Source organism: Pipistrellus hanaki (assembly GCF_964339955.1).
Source record: "Pipistrellus hanaki genome assembly, chromosome: 5".
In the NCBI taxonomy this organism is placed as follows: domain Eukaryota; kingdom Metazoa; phylum Chordata; class Mammalia; order Chiroptera; family Vespertilionidae; genus Pipistrellus; species Pipistrellus hanaki.
The window spans coordinates 85,320,178-85,346,876 of NC_140507.1; the positions used below are offsets into that span (position 1 = coordinate 85,320,178).

General features: G+C 42.7%; 1 protein-coding gene across 4 annotated transcripts in view; it reads right to left on the reverse strand.

The window, feature by feature from the left end:
• Nucleotides 1-11,708: 11,708 nt before the first annotated feature.
• Nucleotides 11,709-26,699, reverse strand: part of ENTPD4 (ectonucleoside triphosphate diphosphohydrolase 4) — a 28,153-nt gene continuing 13,162 nt past the window's right edge. For 2 of the 4 annotated variants that reach the window (XM_084885498.1, XM_084885499.1), the window contains exons 5-13: nt 26,310-26,460; nt 25,735-25,838; nt 23,308-23,367; nt 22,913-23,043; nt 21,130-21,296; nt 17,839-18,163; nt 16,181-16,266; nt 14,564-14,725; nt 11,709-13,417 (exon numbers count right to left, since the gene is read on the reverse strand). In XM_084885498.1, coding sequence (XP_084741624.1) covers nt 13,192-13,417; nt 14,564-14,725; nt 16,181-16,266; nt 17,839-18,163; nt 21,130-21,296; nt 22,913-23,043; nt 23,308-23,367; nt 25,735-25,838; nt 26,310-26,460 — 1,412 coding nt within the window. In that variant the 3' untranslated portion in view covers nt 11,709-13,191. Of the gene's footprint in view, nt 13,418-14,563; nt 14,726-16,180; nt 16,267-17,838; nt 18,164-21,129; nt 21,297-22,888; nt 23,044-23,307; nt 23,368-25,734; nt 25,839-26,309; nt 26,461-26,699 lie in introns of all 4 variants that reach the window. The other 2 variants (XM_084885496.1, XM_084885497.1) reach the window with 1 other exon arrangement.

Genomic DNA, 26,699 nt, shown 5'->3' on the forward strand with positions numbered 1-26,699 from the left:
CTGGACAGGCCTGGGCAGCATAGATGCCTCCTCCAGGGGAACTGGCTGGTCAGGCCGTCCCATTTCCTGGCTCCCTCTGAGGAAGGATCTGAGAAAACAAGAAGAAGTTGGGCCGAAACCGGTTTGGCTCAATGGATAGAACGTCAGTTTGGGAACTGAAGGGTCTTAGGTTCGATTCCAGTCAAGGGCATGTACCTTGGTTGTGGGCACATCCCCGGTGGGGGGTGTGCAGAAGGCAGTTGGTGGATGTTTCTCTCACCAATGCTTCTAACTTTCTATCCCTCTCCCTTCCTTTCTGTAAAAAATCAATAAAATATATTTTTAAAAAAGATTAAGTCGGTAGTATGGCTAAGCTGACTTCAAATGGTGTCTATAGAGTCAGGGTGACAAAGCTGGTTCAGGTCAAATGGACTGAAGCCTGGGAAATAGATTGTACTTTTCTTTGGCCTGAGGGCATAAGCTTTTGAACTTCTCAGTGGTGCCTGGAGAGATATAGAAACCCTGCAGGTAATCCCCCAAAGAACTTAGGAGAGAATGCTCACGGATCCAGACAACCCGGCATCCATTATCAGACCACTGGTCATCTAGAGGATGAGCATCTCAGACCGATCCAGAGGCTGATTCTTCTCAAGAATGTACTTTTTACCAGAAGAACTCTTAGCTTTACTTTCTTTTCTGGAACCTTCTACACATTGCATAGTTTTGTTTCGGGTTTGAAAACTATAAGACCCTTGAAGAAATCTTCATCACTGATTTCTAGCCAAAGCCTCATGACTCTGTGCTGCTCTGTGCCCATCACTAACAGGTTGCAGTGATGAGGACTTCAGTTCAGGTTCAGAGAGAGCTCGTGCCTACGCGCAGCCACTAGGTGGTGACATCTCTTTCTGTAGCTGACAGCCTGACCAGGGGAAGCTTCAGACCCCACTCAGGCCCTCCTTGGGGAAACTGTCCAGAGGGAATGACTGAGCTGCACCTGGAACCGTATGTGTGTGTGTATATATATATATATATATATATATATATATATATATATTTTTTAAAGGAGATTTGATACTTGATTGGTGACTGATTAGATGAAAAAAAGAGGGTGATAAGAAAGAAATCATACAGAATGAATTCCAGGTTTCCGGTCTGAGTTGCCAGGTGGTGCAGAGAGCGAAGGTGTGGTGCAGGGAGGGCTCCTATTTGGACATGAGCTTTAGGATCCTATGGGGCATCTAAGTCACATCTAGCAGGAACTCTCAGGAAGGAAATGAAAGCCAGACGCTGGTATCTTGGAGGCAGGGGGTCCTTCCTCAGTATTAGGCCCAGCATAGGCCTAGTTTCTGGGCAGCATTGGCCCACCAGCTGCTTTTTGTAAAGAAAAAAAGTTTCACTAGAACAAATCCACACCTATCCATTGGCATATTCCTATGAGTCATTTCTCACCATAAAAGCAGAGCGAAGTAAGTTCCAGACAAATGTCAGACGGTCTGCAAAGCTGACGTGTTTACCACCTGGGCCTTTGGACGAGAATTTCCTGACTCCTGGTCTAGACAGCAGTTCTCAGTGTCCAGTGTCATTGCGAGTGACCTGGAGGCCGTGTAACAGGAAGAGTCTGGTTCAGGTCTGGCCCTGGCTCTGACCTTCAGCGTTCCCACTGGCCCTCAGGGACGCCAATGCTGGGGCCCACAGGCCACGCTGTCCGATAGGAACATACTGTGAGCCCACGGATCATAAAGTTTCCAGTCTCCACACTGAAAAGGGAAAGAGAAACAGGTGACAGGACTCTACTGACAGTGTATTGAACTCCATGGAGCCAAAATATTATCACCTGCACCTGATATAAACCAACTGGGAGATTTGACTTACTTTTTGTTCTAACTCTTTGAAACCTGGTGCATAGTTTGCACTCACAGCCATCACAATCGGACTGGCCACACTGGACAGGACTGGCCACATTGAACAGGGCAGCTCCTACAGCACAGACTGGTCTGGCTGCCAGGGCCGCCCCCTCCCCCCCCCCCCCTCGACTAGCTGTGCAGCCCAGGCACGTTATAGAACCTCTCCATGTCTGTTGTTTCTCCTCCTCCTCCTCCTCCTCCTCCTCCTCCTCCTCCTCCTCCTCCTCCTCCTCCTCCTTCTTCTTCCTCTTCCTCCTCCTCCTCCTCCTCTTCTGCTGCTGCTTCTTCTTCTTCTTCTTCTTCTTCTTCTTCTTCTTCTTCTTTTAATATATTTTTACAGAGAGGAAGGGAGAGGGATACAGAGCTAGAAACATCGATGAGAGAAAGAGACATCCACCAGCTGCCTCCTGCACGCCCCCTAACGGGGATGTGCCCGCAAACAATGTACATGCCCTTGACCGGAATTGAACCTGGGACCTTTCAGTCCGCAGACCGACGCTCTATCCACTGAGCCAAATTGGTTTCGGCTCCACGTCTGTTTCTGCACCTGTGAAATGAGAGTAAGGCGTGCACTGCCTCATGGCGTTGTCTTCAGGACTGCGTGGATTAACCAAGTACCAAGGCGTTGGTTCTGCTTGAGAAGCACTTTCTTTCCTGCCAGTGAGGACGCCCTGCCTCCTGCTGCCATGGCCCAGGGTGGGGCTAAGCCCGCTCTCAGTTCTCAGCCCATCCTTACCCCTTCCTTTTCTTACATTCCACAGATATTTATTGAGTCTTTCCCGTGTATCAGGTCCTGTGCCAGGCACCTGGGGATGCATTCTGGTGAAGCACAGCAACCTCCATCTTGTATAAAAAACTGCTGTTTGAAATTCTCTGCTATTGCTAGATCATCCCTAGTCCTGTAAACTCTGCCATTGTAAATTCTGCCACTTTAAGACAGTCTCTTATTCTATAAAATGACTGTTTTCAGTTTAAATAATAGAAAAAGATAAACTTAACCGTCTGACCTTGCAAGCTAGCCATCAAATTTAATAGACTAATATAGACTAACTAGAGGCCTGGTGCACAAAATTCGTGCATGGGAGAGGGGGTGTCCCTCAGCCCAACCTGCACCCTCTCCAATCTGGGACCCCTTGGGGGATGTCCAACTGCCTGTTTAGGCCTGATAGGATCTGTCCAGTCGGACATTCCTTTCACAATCTAGGATTGCTGGCTCCCAACTACTTGCTTGCCTGCCTTCCTGATTGCCCCTAACCACTTCTGCATGCCAGCCTGATCACCCCTAACCACTCCCCTGCCAGCCTGATTGATGCCTAACTGCTCCCCTGCCAGCCCAATTGTCCCCAGCTGCCCTCCCTTGAAACCCAGTCACCCCCAAATGCCCTCCCTTGCATATTCCCTCTTTATTAGATAGGTTTTTTCTTTAGCATATTGGACAGTCCTAACTGGTTTGGCTCAGTGGATGGAGCATTGGCCTGCAGACTCAAGGGTCCCAGGTTCGATTCCGGTCAAGGGCATGTACCTTGGTTGGGGGCACATACCCAGTGAGGAGTGAACAGGAAGCAGCTGATTGATATTTCTCTCTCATAGATGTTTCTAGCTCTCTACCCCTTTTCCTTTGTCTCTGTAAAAAAAAAAAAATCAATAAAATATATCTTAAAAAATTTTTTTAAAATTCTTCCATATCTGCCTGGCTGGTATGACTCAATGGTTAAGACCCCAGGCTGCCACCACTGGAAGGGGATCGCACCCTGGCCAGGCTGAGACCCCAGTCCAGCTGCTGCTGCTGGCCGGGTGATGGCACAGTGGGGGTGCCCAGCCCTGCTGGCATGCGAACCCAGCCCAGGCTGCCTCCAGGGCCAAGGGATCATGCGGCTTGGGTGTGAGGCCCTGCTGGCCTGAGACCCCAGCCGAAGCTGTGGCCACTCGCCAGGATCACGCCTGGTGCTGGCGCCTCCCAGCCAGACACCAGACTGCTGCCACTGGGCAGGGATTGCTGCATGGGGACAGGCGCCTCCCAGTTAGACACCCTGGACTGCTATCACTGGGTGGACTGGGGACTCCTGCAGGGCTAAGAGGACTGAGTGCCGCCATCTGTGGCTATGGGTGCCGCCAGTTTTGTCACAGAGTAATGGTTAATTTGTATATTACTCTTTTATTAGATAGGATACTGATAATAATTCCCATATTCTTATGCCAAGTACTAGCTCATTATGTATTCAAGGTTCAACTGTCTGTAACAATAATCCACACAGAGCTCTTTGTGAAATCTGCAAAGAAGCTCAAAAGGTATAAATATAAGAAACTTCCTGTGTGATGGGGCTCAGAGATTTGGAAGAGACACCTCCCTCTGGGCCTCACGCAACAAATGACTCCTAATTAATTGGGTCATTAAGGCATCTTGTATCTCACTCATTGATTTACGACAACACTGGTAGAGAGAATTACGAGGAACAAAACAAATATAGAGCATACTAGGAGGCAGGTCCATGGGGAGAAACTAAAGCCAGGCAAGCGGGATGGAAAGTGCTGGGGAGGGTAGAAATTCAAGTAGGTGTGTTCAGCTTTAAGTAGGTGCCAGGTGGGCCTCCATGGGAGAGCTGGTTCTTGAAGACCCCGAGGCCAGCGGGCTGGGGCAGAGTGAGTTGGGGAGAGATATCAGATGTGGTCAGAGAGATGTGGAGACGAAGTCTGTATGCCTCATAGGCCATCATGCCATCTTTGGTTCTTCCTCTGAGACAAACAGAGCCAACTGAATGTTGTTTGTTTGCCAAACAAGTGTCTTGATGGGAATTAGGTTTTCTAAGTCTGCCATGCTGGGTGGGTGTGGGGTGACCAGCCATCCCATTGGCTGTGAACGGGCTTTGCTGGGAGGTGATGTTTTCAGTCCCCAAACTAGGAAAGACTCAGGCAAATGGGTATGGCTGGGCCAGCCTGAAATGAGACGTTTTATCTTTTGTCCTCCTCTCAGAACCAATCTGTGTCCCCCATAACATCCATTTCAACATTTGATAGGTGCAAGGTGCATGTCCTCATGACATAGTGCAGTGTGCTAATTTACACTTACCTAACTGGCATCATGGAACAGATCCCATTTCTTTAAGCATTCAACATTAGTTTTAAGATCCATCCAATTTGCTGTATTTATATCAAGTTCACTGTCCCTAAAGGCTGCCGGGTATTCAATGGTATGCATCTGTCACCTTCTACTTATCCAAGAGCTTGCTGCCTCCAGCACAGTAACTCCAACAGCACCACGGAGAGCATCCTTCTGCAGTCCCCTCACGGACCCAGGTGGGCGTTCTTGGGGGAACACTGGCCCTTGGACACATGCATGGCTAATGTTGAAGTGCTGCTCTGCTTTCCAGAGTGCCTGTGGGGGTTACATGGCCATCGGCAATACCTAAGTGTTGTCCCCACAGCACTGTCAGCACTTTAAGTTCGGCAATTCTGAGGGCCATAGGTCATAGCTCTTGAATTTCATTTGCATTTCTCTGGCTTTCTCGGTTATTTCTCTTTTTTAAAACAGAGGTTGTACATTTAGTTATTACTCCCCTTATACCAAAGTGACAGCCACATTCTCACTTTCACTTCTTGATCTTTTCCCCCCCATTTACTTATTTTCTTTATTGATTAAGGTATTACATATGTGTACTTATCTCCCCATTGCTCTCCTGCCCACACTCATGTCCTCACCCTTCTGGTGTCTGTGTCCATTGGTTAGGCCAGTGGTCGGCAAACTCATTAGTCAACAGAGCCAAATATAAACAGTACAACGATTGAAATTTCTTTTAAGAGCCGAAAACCGACTTCTGCACGTGGGCCACGAAGTTTCAATCACACTGTACATGCACCTGCACGTGGTATTTTGTGGAAGAGCCACACTCAAGGGGGCTCGAGAGCCAGAATTTGCCGACCACTGGGTTAGGCTTATATGCATGCATACAAGTATTTTGGTTGATCTCTTCCTCTTCCCCTAGCTTTCCTCTGAGGTTTGACAGTCTGATGGATGCTTCTCTGTCTCTGGATGTTTTTGTTCATCAGATTATGTTGTTCATTATATTCTACAAATGAGTGAGATCACGTGATGTTTTTCTCTGGCTTATTTCGCTTAGCATGATGCTTTCTAGGTCCATCCATGCTGTTGCAAACGGTAAGAATTCCTTCTTTTTTACCACAGCATAATATTCCATTGTGTAGATGTACCAGTTTTCTAATCCACTCATCTGGATTAAAGCCTAAAACGGGCACTTAGGCTTCCAATCTGAGCTGTGGTGAATTGTGCTGCTATGAACATAGGGGTGCATATATCCATTCTGATTGGTGTTTCTAGTTTCTTGGGATATATTCCTAGAGATGGGATCACTGAGACAAACGGGAGTTCCATTTTTAGTTTTTTGAGGAAACTCCATACTGTTCTCCATAGTGGCTGCACCAGTCTGCATTCCCACCAGCAGTGCACGAGGGTTCCTTTTTCTCTGCATCCTCACCAGCACTTGTCATTTGTTGGTTTGTTTATGATAGCCATCTGACAGGTGAGATGGTACTGCATTGTCATTTTGATTTGCATCTCTTGGATGATTACTGATTTTGAGCATGCTTTCATATGTCTCTTGGCCTTCCTTATGTTCTCTTTTGAAAAGTATCTCTTTAGCCCTGGCTGGTTTGGCTTAGTGGATAGAGCATCGGCTTGCGGATTGAAGGGTCCCAGGTTCAATTCCTGTCATGAGCACATCCTCGGTAGGGGGTGTGCAGAGGCAGCTAATCGATGTTTCTCTCTCGTTGATGTTTCTAACTCTCTATCCCTCTCCCTTCCTCTCTGTAAAGAAAAATCAACTATATATATATATATATATATATATATATATATATATATATATATATATATAGTATCTATTTAGGTCCGTTGTCTATTTTTTGATTATCTTCCTTTTGTTAAGTTGTATGAGTTCTCTGTAAATGTTGGAGACTAAACCCTTATCAGTGATAACATTGGCAAATATGTTCTCTCATGCAGTGGGCTTTCTTGTTGTTTTGTTGATGGTTTCTTTTGCTGTGCAGAAGCTTTTTATTTTTACTTCCTGAGCACTCCTCTCTGCTCTCCCACCGTCTGCCTGCCCCTCCCCTCACACTTCTTGGGATTTTATTTTTGTTGTTCTTAACAGCTGGTCCCCTTCCCTTTCCATCTGTCTCCATCATCTATTTTTAGCCCCACCTTAGTCCACGAGGAAAACCTCTATTTATTCTCAAAACAGCTGAAAAAAAGCTTTAGCTTCTAAAAGTTATTAGCAACATTAATAAGATTCAAATTTCTCTTCTCTGGAAATAAGCTAGTGGCTTTAAGCTTAGTTTGGTTATGCAAAATGGTGAAACATAAAGTCGGCACCTGTTTTTACTATCAGAGAAAATACATTAATTAGTTCACTTCTTGTCTTTACATAGTTACTAAGTATTGTTTTAAAATATATATTTTTAATATATTTTATTGATATTTTATAGAGAGGAAGGGAGAGAGCTAGAAATGTCGATGAGTGAGAAACATTGACCAGTTGCCTCTTGCACACCCCCTACTGGGGATGTGCCCGCAACCAATGTACACGCCCCTGACCGGAATCGAACCTGGGACCCTTCAGTCTGCAGACTGACACTCTACCACTGAGCCAAACCAGTTTCGTCATTGTTTTAAAAAATATATTTTTTTATTGATTTCAGAGAGGGAGAGGGAGATAGAAACATCAATGATAAATCATTGATAGGCTGCCTCCTGCATGCCCCCTATTGGGGATCAAATCCACAACTTGGGCATGTGCCCTGACTGGGAATCAAACTGTGACTTCCTGATTCATAGGTTGATGCTCAATCACTGAGCTACATCAGCCGGGCAATAGGTACTTAAAGTAATTTAGAAATGCCCTCGCCTGTGTGGTTCAGTGTCAACCTGAGGTCCAGGGTTCATTTTCGGGCAAGGGCACATAGCAGTTGCAAGTTCAATCCCTGGCCCTGCTCAGGGTGTGTGCAGGAGGCAACTAATGGTGTCTCTCTCTCACATCAATGTTTTTCTCTGTCTCTCCCCCTCCCTTCCATTCTAACAACCAAAGGAAAATATCCTCAGGGGTGAGGATTAACAACAAATACCTCAGACACTGTGGTCTAGCTGTGGCCTTTATTGCTGAAGAATGGCTTAGTGCTGTTCCCCTTGGTAAATACTTCTTGTGGCGTTTGGTTTCTGTGGCCCTGGACACACAGACCCCTCTCTCCACAATGCACTTGGACACTTCACCACATGCACATCGGACACAGAAAATGCACAAGCGCCCTCAGATTCAGATAATTTATTTTACTGAATTTAGAATCCAGTTCAACTAAGCATTGCAACAGGTAACAAGATTCAAAGGCCAGAAAAATCTAGTTAAATCACAAGGAAGCAAGCTCACACAAGTCTGTGGGCCATTGGTGGACTTCCAGTTTGATTCTCAACACCAACTCCAGTGCAAGTGTGGCCAGTGAGGTTACTATGAATGGAAATGACACACCACAAGAATCCCCCAGAGAGAATTACTCTTATCCCAAAAGGAAAACACATTTATGCTCCATTATTCTTTTTGTAATTCCTAAATGTAAAAATAATCTTATAACAGAATAAAGATTTCTCCTTGGTTGGTCACATCATTTATTATTGAAAGGGAAAATCAGTATCATAAAACAGAAAACACTGAAATAGAAATAAATAACCAAATAATTTACTTACAGGTGGTTCTGCTGAATTGCACATTTTCACACAAAATCCTAAAGCTGATTTTTTTTTTTTAAAGCTTGGAAAACACATTTGCCTTTTTGAGTTTCTTGCTGAGATGCACACTTCTTATAAGGAAAACCACTCTATGTAAGGCCCGAGTTTAAAATTTGAATATCTGTGAATCTAGAGCTTTCCAACCTGAGTGCACAGGCGTGGACAACAGGTGGTGAACAAGTGATCTCGGCCTCCAAAGTGGCCAGGCTGAGCCACCAGCAGCCTCTTCGGTTTACCCCCAGGTTGGGGGGTGCGGCCTAAAGGCAGGAGGAGGGGGTGAAATGTGCAAAAACCACTGGTACAAAAACAGTTATGTTCATACTTTTACTGTGATTTCCTTAGATGGACTGTAAAACCTTGAGAACAGCCTCTGGGGTCTTCACAGGAGCAGCACACAGTATGACACAGGAGCACACACAGTATGACAGTGGAACCGAGTGTTACTGTAATGGCTGCTGCCAAGACTGAACACAGAATGTCTTCCTTTGGCAAAGCTTCTAGCAAGTACCCACCAGCCTAACCTCTTTCTCTTTCAATGTCAAGTATTCAGAGTCTACAGCCTTCTTGGCTGGCCCTAAGTGATATTAATTCTTCCCCCAAATTAAGTTCCCCACCGCTTGCCTCTCACAGCAACCCATCCCTGCACCACGGAGAAAGCACCTGGCTGTTTTCTCCCCTGTGGTATAAGGTGGTAAGAACGACGTGAGATCTTGTGATTGGAGATATTCCAGTACAGCAGTGAGCACTCCCGAATAGCACTTTTTAAGTGTGGGTGGGAGGTGGGACATGATTCATGGTTTATTAGAAAAATGATCTTGAAAATAACCTAGAAGAAAGGTTAAGAAATGAAAGTCTGATGCATAAACACATATTTTTAAATTGAAGTTTGTTCACTTGTCTTGCCCATCATTTTTGTGCCCAGGAATGGTAACCCCTAAATTAAGGGGAATTCTGTGTGTCCTTTCTTAAATGACTGCTCATGCAGGGACAGTAAAGGGACAGGACAGTCAGTCAGCATTTTAGGCTCTATAGGCCACAGAGTCTTCGTTGCATACTCTTAACTTTTTTGTGTGTCTTAACTTCCCTTTGAAAATTGAATCACAGTCTCAGTTCAAGGGCCTTCCAGATTTTCCCCATGGGCAACAAGCTGTCAAGCTCTGTTCAGGGAGCTCTCCGGCAGGGAGCATGGGCACTGAGCTGTGCCAAGTCTAAGGCTGTCTGGGCCTGGGAACCCTGATTTGGGGATTTCTTTCAGTGGGTGAGGTGGCTCCTTGCACAGGGATCCTGAGCCGGGTACAAAGCAGGTCAAGTATGCTAGGCATTTAAATTCTTTATGCTTCAGTTTTGGGCCTTACTATTCCAAATGGTTGGTGGAGAAAAGCTCCAGTGTAAACTTACTTCTTCACCACTAATGCCACCCCCAGCCTAAGAGCAAACCCAACTGAGAAATCGAGGAGACACAGGCCAGCTCATTCTACCTCCACAAGCTTGCTTGTGGTGGGGTTCCGAAAAGAACAGGGCTTACCAGGGACCAAGGATTCAGTATCTGGAGACTAGCATTTCTGAGCTGGCTCCTTCTGGGGGAAAATTATCTCCATCCTCTCTGAAACAAGATCCTGTCCACATTAGCTGCTGTAATACCACATAGTCCCTCCCACCTTCTGAACATCTGAGAAGCAAATACAGTGGAACCTCGGTTCTTGAACTTAATTCGTTCCATAGGGCTGTTCGAGAAGCAATTTGAAAACCAAATCATTTTTCTCAGTAGAAATAATGTAAATGGAATTAATCTGTTCCAGACCCCCACATGATTCATTTAAAAACCCTTCTTATATATAGTATATGCTAATGTAGTTTAATGTATTAATAAACACTTTTTTTTTTTAAATTTGTTGAACTACCCCCTCCTAGCTGTAAAGGAATCACTTTCAGGACTTGTCCAGGGTGTCTTTCAGGTCAGTATGCAGCATCTTTGCCTCCCAAATGCTGTCACTGCTAACTGCTTTCCTTTTATCCAAATGAAGGACAGCTATTCTACCTCTTAATTGTCTGTGATCATTGTTTCTTTCACAACCTTAGCAACATAAGCACTCTTGATGGCCTCTTTATGTTTCAAAATTGTGCTAGTCATTCATTTTGCCAGCAACAAAAGCATTCCCTCCTTTGTTGCCTGAGATACGCTTTTTGCCACACTGAGGTATCAGCACAAAAGGGTTGTCAGGTGGAAGTTTGGTTCAACAACAATAGAGACATTCTTTCTGTGAACAACCTGATTGACAACCAAATTGTTGAAGATGGAAGATGTTCCAGAAATGAGGTTTGACTGTATTCTACCAATAATTTTCCCTTGTTAGGACATTCATTTTGCGGAACATAATAAGAGAATCTGCATTTCTTTCACAAATCTTAATCTTTTAAAATCATCAATATACAGTATGCTATGATTTTAAGTAATAAATAAACAAGATAAAAATCCCACTCAGAATCTCAATTCTTTCTCTAATCAGTGATTTTTTTTTTTTTTAAAGCAGCTGATAGTTCTAAAAATATACATCTGGTACCAACTAGACAGATTTACAGTATAATTCTTCTGGGGTTAACCGGCAGGCACACGCGCGCACGCACGCACACATGAACTTCAACTAAAAAAATCTAAGCATTCCCAATTGTTCCAAACTCAACAAATAGGTAAAAAACAAAAAACAAGAAAAACAAAAAAAAACAACAACAACCTGATCTCACGTACGCCAATCCAGTTGTCTTTTTTAGATTTCTATTTAAAGTATCAGACTTGTTGCCGGGACCGGTTTGGCTCAATGGATAGAGCGTCGACTTGGGGACTGAAGGGTCCCGGGTTCGATTCTGGTCAGGGGCATGTGCCTTGGTTGCGGGCATGTCCCCAGTGGGGGTGTGCAAGAGGCAGCTGATTGATGACTCTCTCTCATCAATGTTTCTAACTCTCTATCTCTCTCCCTTCCTCTCTGTACAAAATCAACAAAATATATTAAAAAAAAAAAAAAAAAAAAGCATCAGACTTGTTTTCTTCAAAATGTGGCTTTATAGTGGCATTGCCAATGCAGCCTTAACCCCAATAGTAATAAAGAGAACTTATTAAGCTAAATATGGAGTCTTCAGAATAAAACTGCAGAGACAATGTTTAATTAAGGGGGAAAATAGCAACTAAGGTTGGAATAAATGTAAGCACAATTTAACAAGCAAAGATGCACTATTAAGAAATGCTGGCGTGCCCAGCTGGTGTTGCTCAGTGGTTGAATGCCGACCGATGAACCAGGGAGTCATAGTTTGATTCCAGGTGAGGGCACATGCCCAGGTTGTAGGCAAGACCCTCAGTAGGGAAAGTGTAGGAGGCAGCCAATCAATGATTCTCTTTCATCATTGATGTTTCCCTTACTCTCTTCCTCTCTAAAGTCAATATAAAACACACACACACACACACACACACACACACACACACACTGAGTGGCCAGATTATTATGTGTTCAGAGATCACAATAATCTGGCCACTCAGTGTATATAAATACACATACACATATACATATACATATACATATACACATACATATACGTGTGTGTGTTTATATAAAAAATACTGGCGTACCTGTCAGTTGGCACCAGCTCAAGTTCTAGTACAATCAGAACCAGTGAAACTACAAATTTTCCAACTCTTTCAAAGCCCTGGTATTCTAAGGCCACTGGAAAATGGGATAAAGAAAGTAATTATTTATGGTCAGGAAAAGATAATAGCAATGGGAATTTTTTTCTAAATAAAATAAAACAGTAAATTTTAGAGTGTTTCTAAAAGAACACAGTATTCCTCATTCACTTTCCTTAGAATTTTTGCACACACAAACACACATACACACAATATTCTTAGTAATTATTTCACATTTTTCAGGTCTCTTCACTACCAATTTTAAAAATAGTTACCTCTTGGTAACTAGTTTTCTCCATTTTGGATATTATATTTCTCTATTTTAGGTTTTGATTTTTGAACCTGCAAAGAAAACATAGTGACAGACCTAAACAATAAATAAAAACTAAACAGCATCCTCTTTAGGTTAGAGCTTTTAGGATGAGGGAAAAGCATTTTAATTTCACTCAGTAGGTTTTGGGTTCTGCAAGTCTCACTCTTCAGTCCCAGCTTCACCATAGAAAACACCTCTGCGATTTCCCTCCACTATCAAAGTGCATCTGTTTAAAATTAAACATACCTTAAAGAAACACCAAAAATCTCCATAATTTTTGGCAGATGTCCTATACGAAGTGACTTTCCCTTTTCCCTACTCCTCAATTTAAAGCTGTGTACAAAACAGGGTAAATGCAATCTTCTAGGACAGCAGTTTACACACAATGGATTTTGTTTTTGTTTCAAGGACCAAAAAGGGAAGGGAAAAATAAAACAAGAATTGAGACGAAACCCTGAGGCAAAAATGGCTTTTCCTTTAGAAGGTCTTCTGGGTGCTCCAACTCCTGTTCCCGTTCATAGGTTCATAAGGTTCATAAGGCTCCCGCAATCTTCTGGGCCGGAAGGCCCTCCTCCAGCCAGAGGGCGGCGGCGGCCCCACTGCGCGTCCGCCTGTGGATGCGCCGGAGCCGCAGCAGGTAGAGGAGGATGGAGAGCAGGACCACCAGGAAGCAGCCGGAGAACAGGTAGTGGTTGTAGACGAAGGAGAAGCCCCGCCAGTGAGCGTGACTGGCCCGAAAGGCCTCCTGCTGGATATCTCTGCCCACACGGAAACAAAAACCATCAACCGTGAGAGGTCACCGAGGACTAATCGGGCAGTAATGTGACTAACAGTGCACAGGACGTGGCTTAGAGGGCACAGTCAGGACAGCTCTGCAGACACAAACTAACCTTGAGACTCAATTACCTTACCTCTAAAATATAAGATAATATGGCCTAATAGAGGGCACTTGCAAGTATTAATGAGATACCGTAACATGTGAAAAGTGCACTCATCATAATTTGGTTATAATAAAAATCAGAGACATTTAGAACTGTGAGGGTTTCACTGTACGCGGAAGGCAATGTGGAGTCAAACCATGTTTCTGATCAGTAATACCCACTACTCACAACTTCTGCAGTTGGCCCCGCATCAAGTATTGCCTGCAGATGCTCAAAGAAATGAAGAGGGAGGGTGGGGGAACTGAGAAAGCTAAGACCTCATTTATCAGTGAACCAGGGATCTGTAAGGTCTACTGAGAGCCTGTCTGTGAGCCTGTATGGGAAAAGCACACATCTTTCTTTACCCACCTCCAACTAATGAAGTGTCCACTGGACAGGAAATAGCCAGCAAACTACTGTAATAGCAGCAGGACCTGTGATTTGTTCCTGGTGAAACTCACAGGTCTCTAGTTCACACTGTGGTGCTCTGCAGATGCCTTAAAATACGACCCTAGGTCACTACACTGAAATTACAGAAGGTACCATTTCTGTTGTCAGACCTCATAATTTTATATTTTTTATAAAGAACACAGATTACTATATTATAAACTTATTTTCTATAATATCTTGATAAATATATTTCAACACAATGGTTTCCTCTGTAACCTATAAATTAATGTTATGCACTAAAAACATTATTTTGAGAAGGGCTCAAGGCAATAAATGTTAAGAACTTAGAGCTGATCCTTCTGTGTAGGGGTTGGGGAGCTGACACTTGAGAATAATCAAACCCTGTGCTGCACATGAAGGGATAGGGGGGAGCAAGGGAAGGACTGGGGGTGAGAGTGGAGCAAAGTCAAACTCAATAGTCTGCAATTCTGCCCCCGGTCAGTGCTAACAAGAGTACCCAGACATTCACAAACCACAGCTGCCATAATGATTGCAAAAGAGAAAAGCATTTTGCGTATGAAAAAGCATCTATACCTTAAGGGTAAAAAGCGGGTCCTGTAGAGGATTGCTCCAAGGGTCCACTGCACCTCCTTGTCATAAACCTGCAAAGCTGTCTTTAGGGTTTTATAGTTGACAGGAAAGGAGAAGCCCCTGTGAAACACCTCGAACATCCAGGCAGACTTGAAGCACTGGTACCTGCCAACACCAAGCACACACAGAAGTGGGACTGACTCACTTGTCAAAATAAACTGTACACAGACAGTCTTCCCCGTGGGACCAACGTGGCTGACGGCTTCACGAGGCCAGTGCTCTGTGCAGCCACACCAGTCGCTTGCATTTCAAGGTGATTGACGTAGTCTATGTGCCTGTCCCACAACAGGAAACAGTTTATCTGGCAAATCAACCAGCTTATAAAACGTGGCTCAGGAGAATTTAGTACATTGGGTGATGCAATTTTTCCTCTGGCATTCCAGATCTAATTCATTAAATAAATGCTGAGCAAGTTCCGACTTCTTAGGCCTCATTTTCTTTATTATAAAATGAAAAGAGGAAGGTCCTTTTCCCTGTTATTCTATGATTCTAACTATTTATCAGAGGCTTATTTTTTGCAAAGCAGTGGGCTAAGCAAGTTATTAGACTAGTGGCCCCGTGCACAGATTTGTGCACATTGAAAGGAAATTAATCGAAGTTGGCCAGGGGGGCAGGACTGGGTGAGATGGGCCAGACATGCCCTGGAGCCAACCTCCTATGGTCCCTTCCCAGCCAGCTGCACCTGGTGCAGCAACATGGCTCGAAGGGCGTCTACAGAGTGAGAAGGGTCCCCCCAGCAGATAAGGTCCCTTGGCATAGCCAGAGGGGATCGCCAAAAATGGCTCTCCAACATCCTCAGAGGGGTCCCAGAGTGCGAGAGGGCACTCTGCAAAGTTGCTGTCCTACAGGATATGGAACGCAAAAGCAAGTGTGCAGTAAACCAGGTTTGGGGCCGACAGTACCCCAGTAACAACATAACCCACAGCCAAAGGTGAAATTGCATGGAGAAATAGGCTCCCTCCTCTCTGGGTCTGAGGTGCATCACCCGAGAGAACCACCACTGCCAAGTCATCGCAGCTCTGCAGCTCCTGCGTTGAGCGTCTGCCCCTTGGTGGTCAGTGAGTGTCATACCTACTAGCCAGTCGGCTGGCTGCTTAGCCTTTTATATACGGTTTATAGTATAGATAATAACAATTAATAAGATAGTCAATGTACTTAAACAACTTATAATGAAAAGATGTTTTTAAAGCAACAAATAACTATCAACAAAGCGGAAATGGTAAACACTACTAGAGAGGAAAGAAGGGAGTCTGGCTGAAAGGGAGACTCAAAAGGGACAATGTCCACTCTAACTGGTGTCTGGGCAGGACTTCAACAGCCAAGGCTGAAGAGGAGAATCCAGGTGCAAAGTGCAGCAAAAGTGAGCAAAAATACATCTGGAGCCATATATGTTTGGGCACAAGTACGTGTCATCATGATTGAAAGAAGGCCAGGCCAGAAGAGGAGAAACAGTGCTTGATGAAGATAGACAGGTGGCTGGGCCGGGGTGCAGAGAGCTAGGGGCCCTTGCTGAATGTGCTGTTTCTAAACACGCTCTGGGGTTGGCCGTCCATGACTTACTTTAGCCGGTGGAGGTCCGCGTGAGAGGCATACAGTCCTCGGTCAAAGCGCTCTCGTAAGATCGACCACTTTGTTGCACAATAATCCTGAAAGAAATGTTACCCAAAATAAATCATCAGTAAAGGTTTATTCAAAATTTGTTTCATTAAAAAAGAGTTTATCAAATTCTTATTCATAACAAGCATATCCTTCCAATTAGAACAGAAGCCTCACTTATATGTGGATACCAAGAAGACTAGGGACACAGACATGCAATATCACTACTGATTAGCAGAGTGCTTGTTCCTGGTCTTAAAATTCTGCCAAAGTTACTGTTAAAGAGACAGTCTCTCCCACGAGATTCTGGGAACACAAAAATGATTACAAAAGGACTGCATCTTCCAGAGAAGGGAAAGAGGTGCCACCTTTCCCTGGAGCTATCTGTAATCATATTAATAGCTTCCATGTACAGAGCACTGTGTAAGTACCTTTCCTGGATGTAAATCTTAAAATGACTCCTCAACAAGGCTACTATTCTAATTTGAAGGATGAAGAAACTGAGACTCAGAGAAGCTGAGCAACTTGCAACAGGGCACACGGAGAACAGCACTCAGCCTGCAGTGAGAGGGTAAGGACAGGCATCTCAGGACCAGGAACCACCTTGATGAAGATGAAATGGGAAGTAGCACTCGTGAGGGAAACCAACAGCTGTCTGCTGCGATCAGAGTATGAAGAGCTCGGAGGGGAGATGACTCTACAGGGCGGGGATGACATGCTAAGGGATCTGAAATGTATCCTGGAAGGAAAGGAAGCTGCTGTGGGCTTTAACAGGGCAAGTGAGGCACTGTGTTTTGACAGAACACTCTGGGAGTGGCTGGAAGATGAATGATGAAGACCAGATGCAAGAAGGCCAACTGGGAGGCTCCCGTAATAGTGCAGGTGACTGACAGAGGCTGGGATGAGGATGATAGAACAGAACGGAGGGTGGGCTCTGAGAAATATCTATGACACCAAGTAACATGCTTGATTATACAGGGGTGTTCAGTGAGGGACGAACAAGTGACAGGGGAGTCTACAAGTCCTGGGTTTTCTGGGAAGGGACTGGATGGTTAGTGATGCCATTAGCTGAGACCATAACAGGGGTTGGGTGGGGAAAAAATGGTAGATGTATTTGGGGTCGTGACATCTAACAGGCACGAGGTGGGGGTCAGGACTGCAGCCTATTCTTGAGAGACAGCAGCAAATCATGAGCATGGATGAGGCCACCCAAGAACTTGAGGGTCAGAAAGTCAAGAGTGCATGTTTGGGGTCAGCAAGATTTAAGGGTGTGAAGGGGGAACCCATGAAAGAGCCTAAGGAACTGTCAGAAAGGAATGGATAACAAGAGAATGGAAGTAGGAAGGCTGCATGGAGTCCTGTCAGATGATAATTCCACTATGACACACCAGTGAGAAGGGCTGTAATCTGGGAGCCACGGAGAGCAAACTAGTTCGTAGAGTGGGGGCAGAAGTGAGTCTTGCTCCTGCTGTGACTATTTCTCTCACTCAATTCCCAATGACATCCTCCACCTTTCCCTTCTCTCGACCTGGGCCTGGGCCTCCAATTGTAAAGTAGGACGTGACCTGCCACTGTCTACACCAGTCTCTCAAAGCACAGAAAATGCTTTCCCTGAAGGTTACCTTTGCAGCTTTAGTAAATGCAACCGCATTGTAGTCTCCTCCCATTCGTAACACGTCTTCAGTGCAATAGTAGAATTCAGAAAAGCCATAGAACTCGCTGTTCTGGAAGTGGATGGGGGGCTGGTAGACCCCATTGAGGGAAGTCTGTGTCTCGTTTGTTTTGTTCATGAAAGGCTGGAGAGTCTCTCGGCACAGGTCGAAGTCTCCCGTTCCCCGCAGGTACATGGTCTGCCCATTTTGCTGGATTTCATCTTTAATGTCTAGGGGTAAACAGGGGTCCAGGTATGGAGTGTCAGGAGCTAGACCAGTCTGCTTCCCCAGGAGCCTATGGAACAAAGAAAAACTTCATCATGAGGCGGACAGAAAACTGTGTTCTGAAGAAAGTGGCTCAGGGCCAGTGCCTCTCAAAATGTGTTCTGTGGAACATAGAGGGTTCCAGGATCATTAGGCGAGGGGAAGACACAGTTGAGCCCCACCTTATGAGACAAGACACGCTTCTGTATGGCAGACACCTTCACAGAGTCCAGTGAAACAACTACCTGGTCATGTGACCCAATGCCTTCCATTTTCTGCACAGCCTGGAGTCCCCACCCCTCAGTGCTTGTGGTCCATAAGCTCCGCCCACTCCTATGTTCACAGCCCCATTTCTGCCACTAGCACTTGTGACTTTTTATTATTTAAAGATGAAATATGACTGAAAAAAGGTAACAAGTGAAAATGTATCCTGTGAAAACTATAATAGGTTAGATGTCTTAGAAAAATATGATAAAGGCAAGTTGTTAGAAAACTGCTGTCAAATTAGGTGTTAGCAAGATTTAAGAATAATTTAGAAAAAGGAGAAAATATCTAGACAAATTTGGTATCAAAGTCTTCAAAAATGTCTTTTAGTTCCTGGTATTCTTTAAAGAAAGTCAAAATGATATCGAACTGAGGGAGGGCAGAGCACACCTGAGAAATGACAGACGTAGCCTTAAAACAACACTTCAGTCCAGAGCAAAAGGTTGGCAAATAGACACGTATGCTAAAGCAAAATGCTTGAGGTTTGATTCTATTTTTATAATTGTTTTAACTGATTTTTAAAAAATTAATCAACTACTGACCTAAAGTGTTGCATATAAGAGCATTTCTATTGTGTTACAGGCACTGAGAAGCTCCACAGAAAAATCTTAACTTTGCTCACCAAACTGCACTATGTATGCTTCCTAACTTGTCAATGAAATTCCCAGGTATCAAGATCTGTCCTCCTGCTACGTGTAGTACTCACTGTGAGGCATCTGAGAAACAGGGAAGAGCTTCCAAAACTGGAGTTATGTTAGTGTCTGATACCAGGAAATCACAGGGACTACAGGGTGTTTAGCTACTAGGAGAGTGCCTGATTCAGTATTCAGTCACTGACAGTAATCAAGTGTTTACTCAACTGACAAGTTGTTTATTCCCAAGATCAGAACTCAAAATGCACTTGAATGTAATACATTAAGGTCTTTGCCACTAATTAAAAAAATCAATCATCACTACTAATGGCAAGGAGATAAATATTTCAAGGCTCAAATTCATAACATATATAAAAAGTGTTGACTACCATTTATAATTATTATAAAAGTCCAAGACTAGTCAAATGTATACTTCATGCTGTTTTAGTTGCTTGTCCTTCATCTAAATTAAAGGTACCACTCAAATGTCCATTATACAAGTTTGTTGACATTAAATCAATAGTAAACATTAGGGTTGCAGAAGAAGGCATTTTTCCAAAGTTCTGATTTAAATGCCACTTATGAAATATTTCTATTTTAAGATATTTGTAAAAAATAATTATACTAAGATGTGCTATAAAATATGCTACCTTAAAAAAGAAACAATGGGACTACCAATCTCTTGACAACACCATTTAATTAAGGTTTGGAGCAAAGAACAAGTTTTCTTGTCCTTTTCTAGTCACAAATATGAATTTCTGAAAAATTTGGTATCAAATGGCTCTGACTTCTTGTCTTCCTTAAAGTTCAGGCCTCCACAGATTTAAGAATAAACTGATCAAGGAAATATACTATCATTTATCTCTATGAATAAGAATTTCCCCCTCAACATTGTTTCATCAAAAAGAAAACAGCCAAAACCGGTTTGGCTCAGTGGATAGAGCGTTGACTTGGGGACTGAAAGGTCCCGGGTTCGATTCCGGTCAAGGGCATGTACCTTGGTTGCGGGCATATCCCCAGTGGGGGGTGTGCAAGAGGCAGCTGATTGATGACTCTCTCTCATTGATGTTTCTGACTATCTCCCTTCCTCTCTGTACAAAAATCAATAAAATATATTAAAAAAAAGAAAAAAAGAAGAAGAAAACAAAATAGTAATTAATAGGATATTTTACTTGACCTCCCATTTCAGGTATTTTTATCCATCCAAATGGTTTTTCTGTTTTTATGGACTATTTTCAAAGAAATATTGTTATATAAACTTTTAAAATAAATGTAAACCTATAATGTTGCTTTTATTTATTTTACATATTCTATATATCAGAATTCTTCAGAAACTTGTTTTAAAAAGTTTCACTGATGTGTTTAAAACCACTAACTTGGAATCCTAGATCATTTCTTTCTCTTGCATAACTTCCTTCACTATGGTCTTATCCACTAAATAAGTGCTCAGGCTGGTTGTCAGAATATCACATAATTCAATGTTATCACCAGTGACAGCTTTATCACACTTCCTGCAGGCTCCAGGCAGCTGCCATGGGGCTGGTGCTGAGTTTCCCGAGGGCTCTGCAATCTGGAAGCATTACCCAGGGCTCAGAACTACTAACATGCTAAGAGTAAAATTATCCTCCATCAGGGGAGTGGGTCTGAGGGACAGCCACAGCCAACTCTGGAGCCTGGTGGAATGATGTCAGGCTAAAGGCAGGACCCTGGTATCCTTTCACTTTCTCTCCCACTCAGCTGGCAGAGGAATAAAAAGCTAACAGTGCTGACAGGCTTCTGCTGATCGAGGTCTCCCTGCTTTGCCTCGTATGTTTCTAGGAGGAGAGACCTGGATTTGAACATGCCTGCTGAGCAATGAAAGGTGCTTTAGCCGAAACCGGTTTGGCTCAGTGGATAGAGTGTCGGCCTGCTGACTGAAAGGTCCCAGGTTCGATTCCAGTCAAGGGCATGTACCTTGGTTGCGGGCACATCCCTAGTAGGCTGTGTGCAGGAGGCGGCTGATCGATGTTTCTGGCTCTCTATCCCTCTCCCTTCCTCTCTGTAAAAAATCAATAAAATACATTAAAAAAAAAAAAAAGAAAAAAAAAGAAAGGTGCTTTACCTGTTCTTTTGAAACGTGTTGGCAAATATCTTGTCTTCATATCTCTGTCGAGCAGCATTGCCACCAAACCCAAGAAATGTGGCCACATAGACTCGGTACACATGCTCAGTCTGGTGAACATCACATCCAAGGTTAAATTCAGCCAGCAAGTTCTTAGCTACTTCTTCCTGACGACGAAAGATAACAAATGTTAATATTTTAAGCAATACAAAAACAATCACCTCCTTTAAAAATAAGGATCTAAAAAATTCTCATCTAAATGAAGCAAAAATTTCTGCTTCTGTATTTCCTTTTAAGTGTCCCTTCTAATGACAATTCTGATTTAAGAGATTTCAGATGCATTGCCCATGTATGGTATTACAACTTTTTGAAAAAGGTAGTAACATAGTTCATTTCTGCTAACCTAGTAAATCTATTTAAGGAATCCTATGTTTTGGAAGTAATCCTAAACATTGACAAGTCTCTCTACACAAATGTCCTTTGCAATTCTGGGACAGAAAAAGCTGGACATCATCTAAATGTACAACTCCCAGGAGGGTTTATAACTTATACTAACCAAGTTCATGAAAGAAGATACTTATTCACTGTTAAATAAAGGGCACAAAACTGCATAAACAGTAAGATTATAACCACATTTACAAAAACAATGAAAAAAGAATGAAAAAAAGTAAAACCAAAATGACAACTATTTCTTTAGATGATTCATCATTAGGACATTTTTAATACTGATTTGTATTTTTCAAGCTTCCTTTATATATATTTTTTACTCTATTCTGAAGAGAATGACATGACTTTTTACCAAGTGTAGTAAGTTTCTAGAAGCATGTCTAGATAGGAAGTAGGAAACACTGATTGTAATATTTGAATTTACAGAGCACTCTTCTAAGGAGTTTAATAAATATGTCATTTTTGGGCGAACACTAGGTGGCCAGCAATGCGTTAGATACATGCACTATGTCCTTTAAACCTGATGATAACTCTAGTTAGAGGCACCTGCATTCACATTCATAGATGGAAACCAGCTCGGAGAAGTGAAGTTACTTGCATAAGGTCACATAACTAGTGAGCACAGGATGACGATGCAGCCTAAGCTTCTTGCCTAGCACCAGTGTTTTTAACTATGACAATACGCTGGGTGTAAGTAGAGGGGACCAGGCTTTGGTATTAATTTACAGCAGAATGGAAACGGGGTGATAAAGACATGTAGCAACTTCAGGAATATACCTGGAAACCCTTCTGCTGCTCTCTACACGAGGCCACAGCCTCTTGGGAAACTGCTCTCAGCGACTGAGAGCACTAAGGGATGGAGAACAGACAGCAAACCGAAGTTCAGAAACGTGGCAGCAGTGAATACAAACCTCAGTCCTTTCTGGAAAAGTCAAAAGTTATCTGAACCGTTAAAAAAAGTATTTTCCCTAATTATATCAAGTTATCTGATGCTATTTTAAGTTTTTTAATCCCCGATGAGAAAAAGAACTGAAGAGAAAATAGAAACAAAATTCAAGCATGTGACTGGCCCGTATATCAAAGAAAAACTCCGTGTAAGTTCAGAAAACAAACCAGCTGGCTTCAATGACCAAACACACACGGCTTAGGGAGGTTTGCCTCGGCTTCCTCCCATCTCCTTCTCCTGGGTTGAGCAGAGGTACCTCGGCAAGCACAGTAAAGGCGTGTTCAGACTCAGAAAACAGAACAAAAACGGATGGAGACATGTTAAATGAAACCAAATCAAAAGAAGGAAATTTGTACAGATAATGACCTGCTGTGAGGAGGCAAAGCTTACAGTTTTGGGGACTTCGTATGCTATCTGGGTTGACACGCCGCCCATGTCGAGAATACCGGCAGTTCTTTTCCGGAGAAAGGCTTCCCTGCTCTCGCTTCCAGGAACGTTAACCTCCACAACGGCCTCGTCATCTGGAAGCATGAGGAGCACCCATTAGAGCAGAACACACCCAGAAACTGCCATCTTCGCAAGAGGCTCCTGTTTCACGTTTCAAACATTTCTAGGCAAACCCAGTCTCCTCTCCCCATGAAAATCAAGCTGTGGGAAACAGCAACTCCTCTCATCCCACCCTCACTCAGCTGTGTCACCGAACTTAGCTCCTTCCTATCCTTTACATTACACAGAAAAAGCCACAGTTTCCAGTTATACGCATTAGTTGGGAACATGATACTTACCATCTTCGATGTGCTCAAATCGTCCGAGGACAAAATTAATGCCGATCCAAGCATACACACCTGTAGACATTACACAGGGTAAAGATAAGAATAGTTTTAAAATACTCTGTATAACTCTGATCAATACTGTCTGTGCAAACATCTCATTTATTTTACTCCCTGAAAACATCATCTGAAATAACACACTTCTACTATGTATTTTATCTTTTTCTAATGGCTTTATAAGAAAACCCTAGTTTAAAATTTATAGCTTCATATCACTTACATAGGTTGAAAATATAACTCCTAGAGGTTAAGTTTCCTTAGAAATTTATAGGTTGTTTTCAAATACTGGAGTTTTTATTTTATTTTATGAAGTTAAACCTATCAATTGCAATGTTTTAGAACAAGTTAACTTTGACTCTTTCGTTTCCTTTACCTCTTACTTTCACTCATTGCAACACCTGATTCTCTTTTTACAACACTGCCTACATCCAATCTTTACCCGTTTTCATTACCATCTTGATTTTAACAATTTAACAAGTTCCTAAGTAGGGTGCTTTCTTTTATTTTCCAGAAGGTGGCAATATAGCACAAGTTTTTGGTTTCTCTTCCCAGAGCTTGGTATGTTGGAAGGAAGGAAGGAAGGAAGGAAGGAAGGAAGGAAGGAAGGAAGGAAGGAAAGAAGAAAGGAAGGAAGAAAGGAAGGAAGAAAGGAAGGAAGAAAGAAAGGAAGAAAGAAAGGAAGAAAAAGAAAGGAAGAAAGAAAGGAAGAAAGAAAGGAAGAAAGAAAGGAAGAAAGAAAGAAGCTGATGGAGGGGGATTGAAGGAGAAGAGTGGCCACTGAGTTAGGGCAGTGGTCTGCAAACTCGTTAGTCAACAGAGCCAAATATCAACAGTACAATGATTGAAATTTCTTTTGATAGCCAAATTTTTAAACTTAAACTATATAGGTAGGTACACTGTTATTAGGGTACTTAATTAGGGCACTCCTAAACTGGCCTTTGCTAAAAACTCAAGGGGCCAAGAGCCGCATGTGGCTCGCGAGCTGCATGCAGTTTGCCGACCACTGAGTTAGAGGAAGCGTGTGCTTAGCACCTGGTGCTTTCGGTGTGTCCACAGAACGGAGACAGGTATCCTTGAGTGAGGGGTGTCTCAGATGTCCACGGGTGATCTTTTTTCCTTTGCCTTTTCCCTTCCCCAGTCATTGTGATGTCTTCTCAGAGACAACAGGTTCCTCCAACTGCAGCAGCACAGCCAGACAGACCCTCACTCACCATCTGCATCCTCCACCTGCTCTGCCAGAAAGGTGGTCCTGGCCTGCTGCACGTGCCCTGTCACTACTCGCCTGGCTCCACAGCCTCCTCTAGGATCCAACCCACCCTCTTTCTGGTGGACAGATGAGATATCTTTCAGCTGCCCTCATGTGCTACGCAGAGGTGTGTATATGTTGTTTTAAATGTCTGATTATTAATCAAATGGGAGAGAAAGAAGGAATGATTCACACTGCCATGGCGATGATGTCACCAAGACCTGTCCAACTGTTTCTATTATTAACACCTTCAAAAGGGACCATAATGTAGTCAAACCTATCTGTACCTCTGTCTACAGTTCAGTTTTTTCAACCTGTGTTGACTCAAACAATTTCTTCTGCTTGGCATGTATCTCTCAGAGCCCAGCTATTCCATGCTCTGGCATGCTGTAACTACCTCATTAGCTCAGATGCCATTTTCTCCATGATGCCCTTAGCTAGAAATAAAAAGTCTCCCTCTTTCAAATTCCCATGATGTTTTCCCCTTACTGTCCTTAAGGTATCTAAAACTGTAACTCATATAGCAGTTAACTGTGTACCTCTCTTGCTTGTAAACATAACAATGGCAATGTTTGTGTTTCACCCAATTCTATATTCTCTACAGTGTCTTTCATAGAGATGCTAAAATGCTAGATGACTTTGAAATAAATGTTTTTTTAATTTCCATTTCTAATAAGCTATTACACAAATGTCACTGACGAGTCATTTAATTCTCAAAGAAATAATTTCTTTGAAAACAGAACTAATATTTTCTCAGTGTATCAAAGTCAAGAGTAATTTCTCCTTTCTAGAGAGAAAATCAATAGAAGGCTCCGATAGCTCAATAATGGTCATAATTCCAGAAAGCTGTGTATCTTAGGAAAGGAGCACAAAACTTTTCTATCAAAAGGAGTTTAAAATTAATTTCCTACATGTGGTGAAGATAAACTAAGTTATTTTTGCAATAGTTTAATGTTTGGATAATAAAGGCCAGCCATGTAAGAAAATAATTTAAACATTTAAAAATTATAATATTTCAAAGCCATGGTTTTCCAAATTTTAAGATATGAGAAGTAATTTAATATAGTATACACAGTGGGAAAGGGAAAATTTAAAGCAAGTTTCCTAAATTTCAAAGTGAAGACCAATATACCAACCTTCCTGTTTCCCTGAAATTACTTCTGCATGAGAGTCAGAAAACAGAAAGTCATAATGCACGGGGATATCAGTCAGAAGGTCTTCCAGGATGGCTTTCTGCTGGCTGTAAGACAATCCAAAATTGTACATATCTAAACATGATATACTGAATTTTTGCTTTTAAAAAAGGAACACCCCTCCCCACTATGGCTTTGGTATATCCTATATAAAGTTTAAAACCAAAGCAATTCATTGAAAAGATTGTTAATTTTAGGAATGAATTTTCAAGAGTTGTATATATTATGTGATTCTTAGATATAAATAAAACTACAAATCCTTAAACTAATAACATATAAAATAAATTTTTTAAATGACAACTTTATAATTTACTATTTATAGTCACAAACAAATATATTAAAAATATTTGGTGAGTTCTAGCTAGGAAATAGTTCTGGCACTATTCCAGGTTTGAAAAAAGGAATTTGTGTATCTTCATTTTGGTGGTGATAATGGATGAGGAGGAAACAGAAGAGGGAAAGAAAGAGGAGGGAAATGAGGAGGAAAATAAACCACCACAGGCCAGGACTGCCCTCACCTTTCAGGAAGGACCCTCATTCCAGCTGTGCAAAGAATGTAGAGAGGGGTTTCTTTGTGTTTTGCCCGTGGCACATGCTCTGCAGCAAAGTTCAGGAGCGGAGAAATGTAATCACTGACTTTCTCTGGAGAGGTAGCAAATTCTGAAATGCCTACAGAAAAAGGACACCTCTGTTAACAAGCAGATATTTCAGCTAATAAGTTATACTTCTTTAATGTAGCTGATTTGAGAGAAATTCAAGCTATACACCATTCTTTCCTTATTTTTTTCCTATCTCTCTGGAAACACCTTTCCGTTTCCCTTCCTCAAATGATGGCACTAAACGTTTAGCTCCTTGTTCTCTTATTCTTACTCATCAAAAATCACAGACCTAACCGAGATCTGTATAAA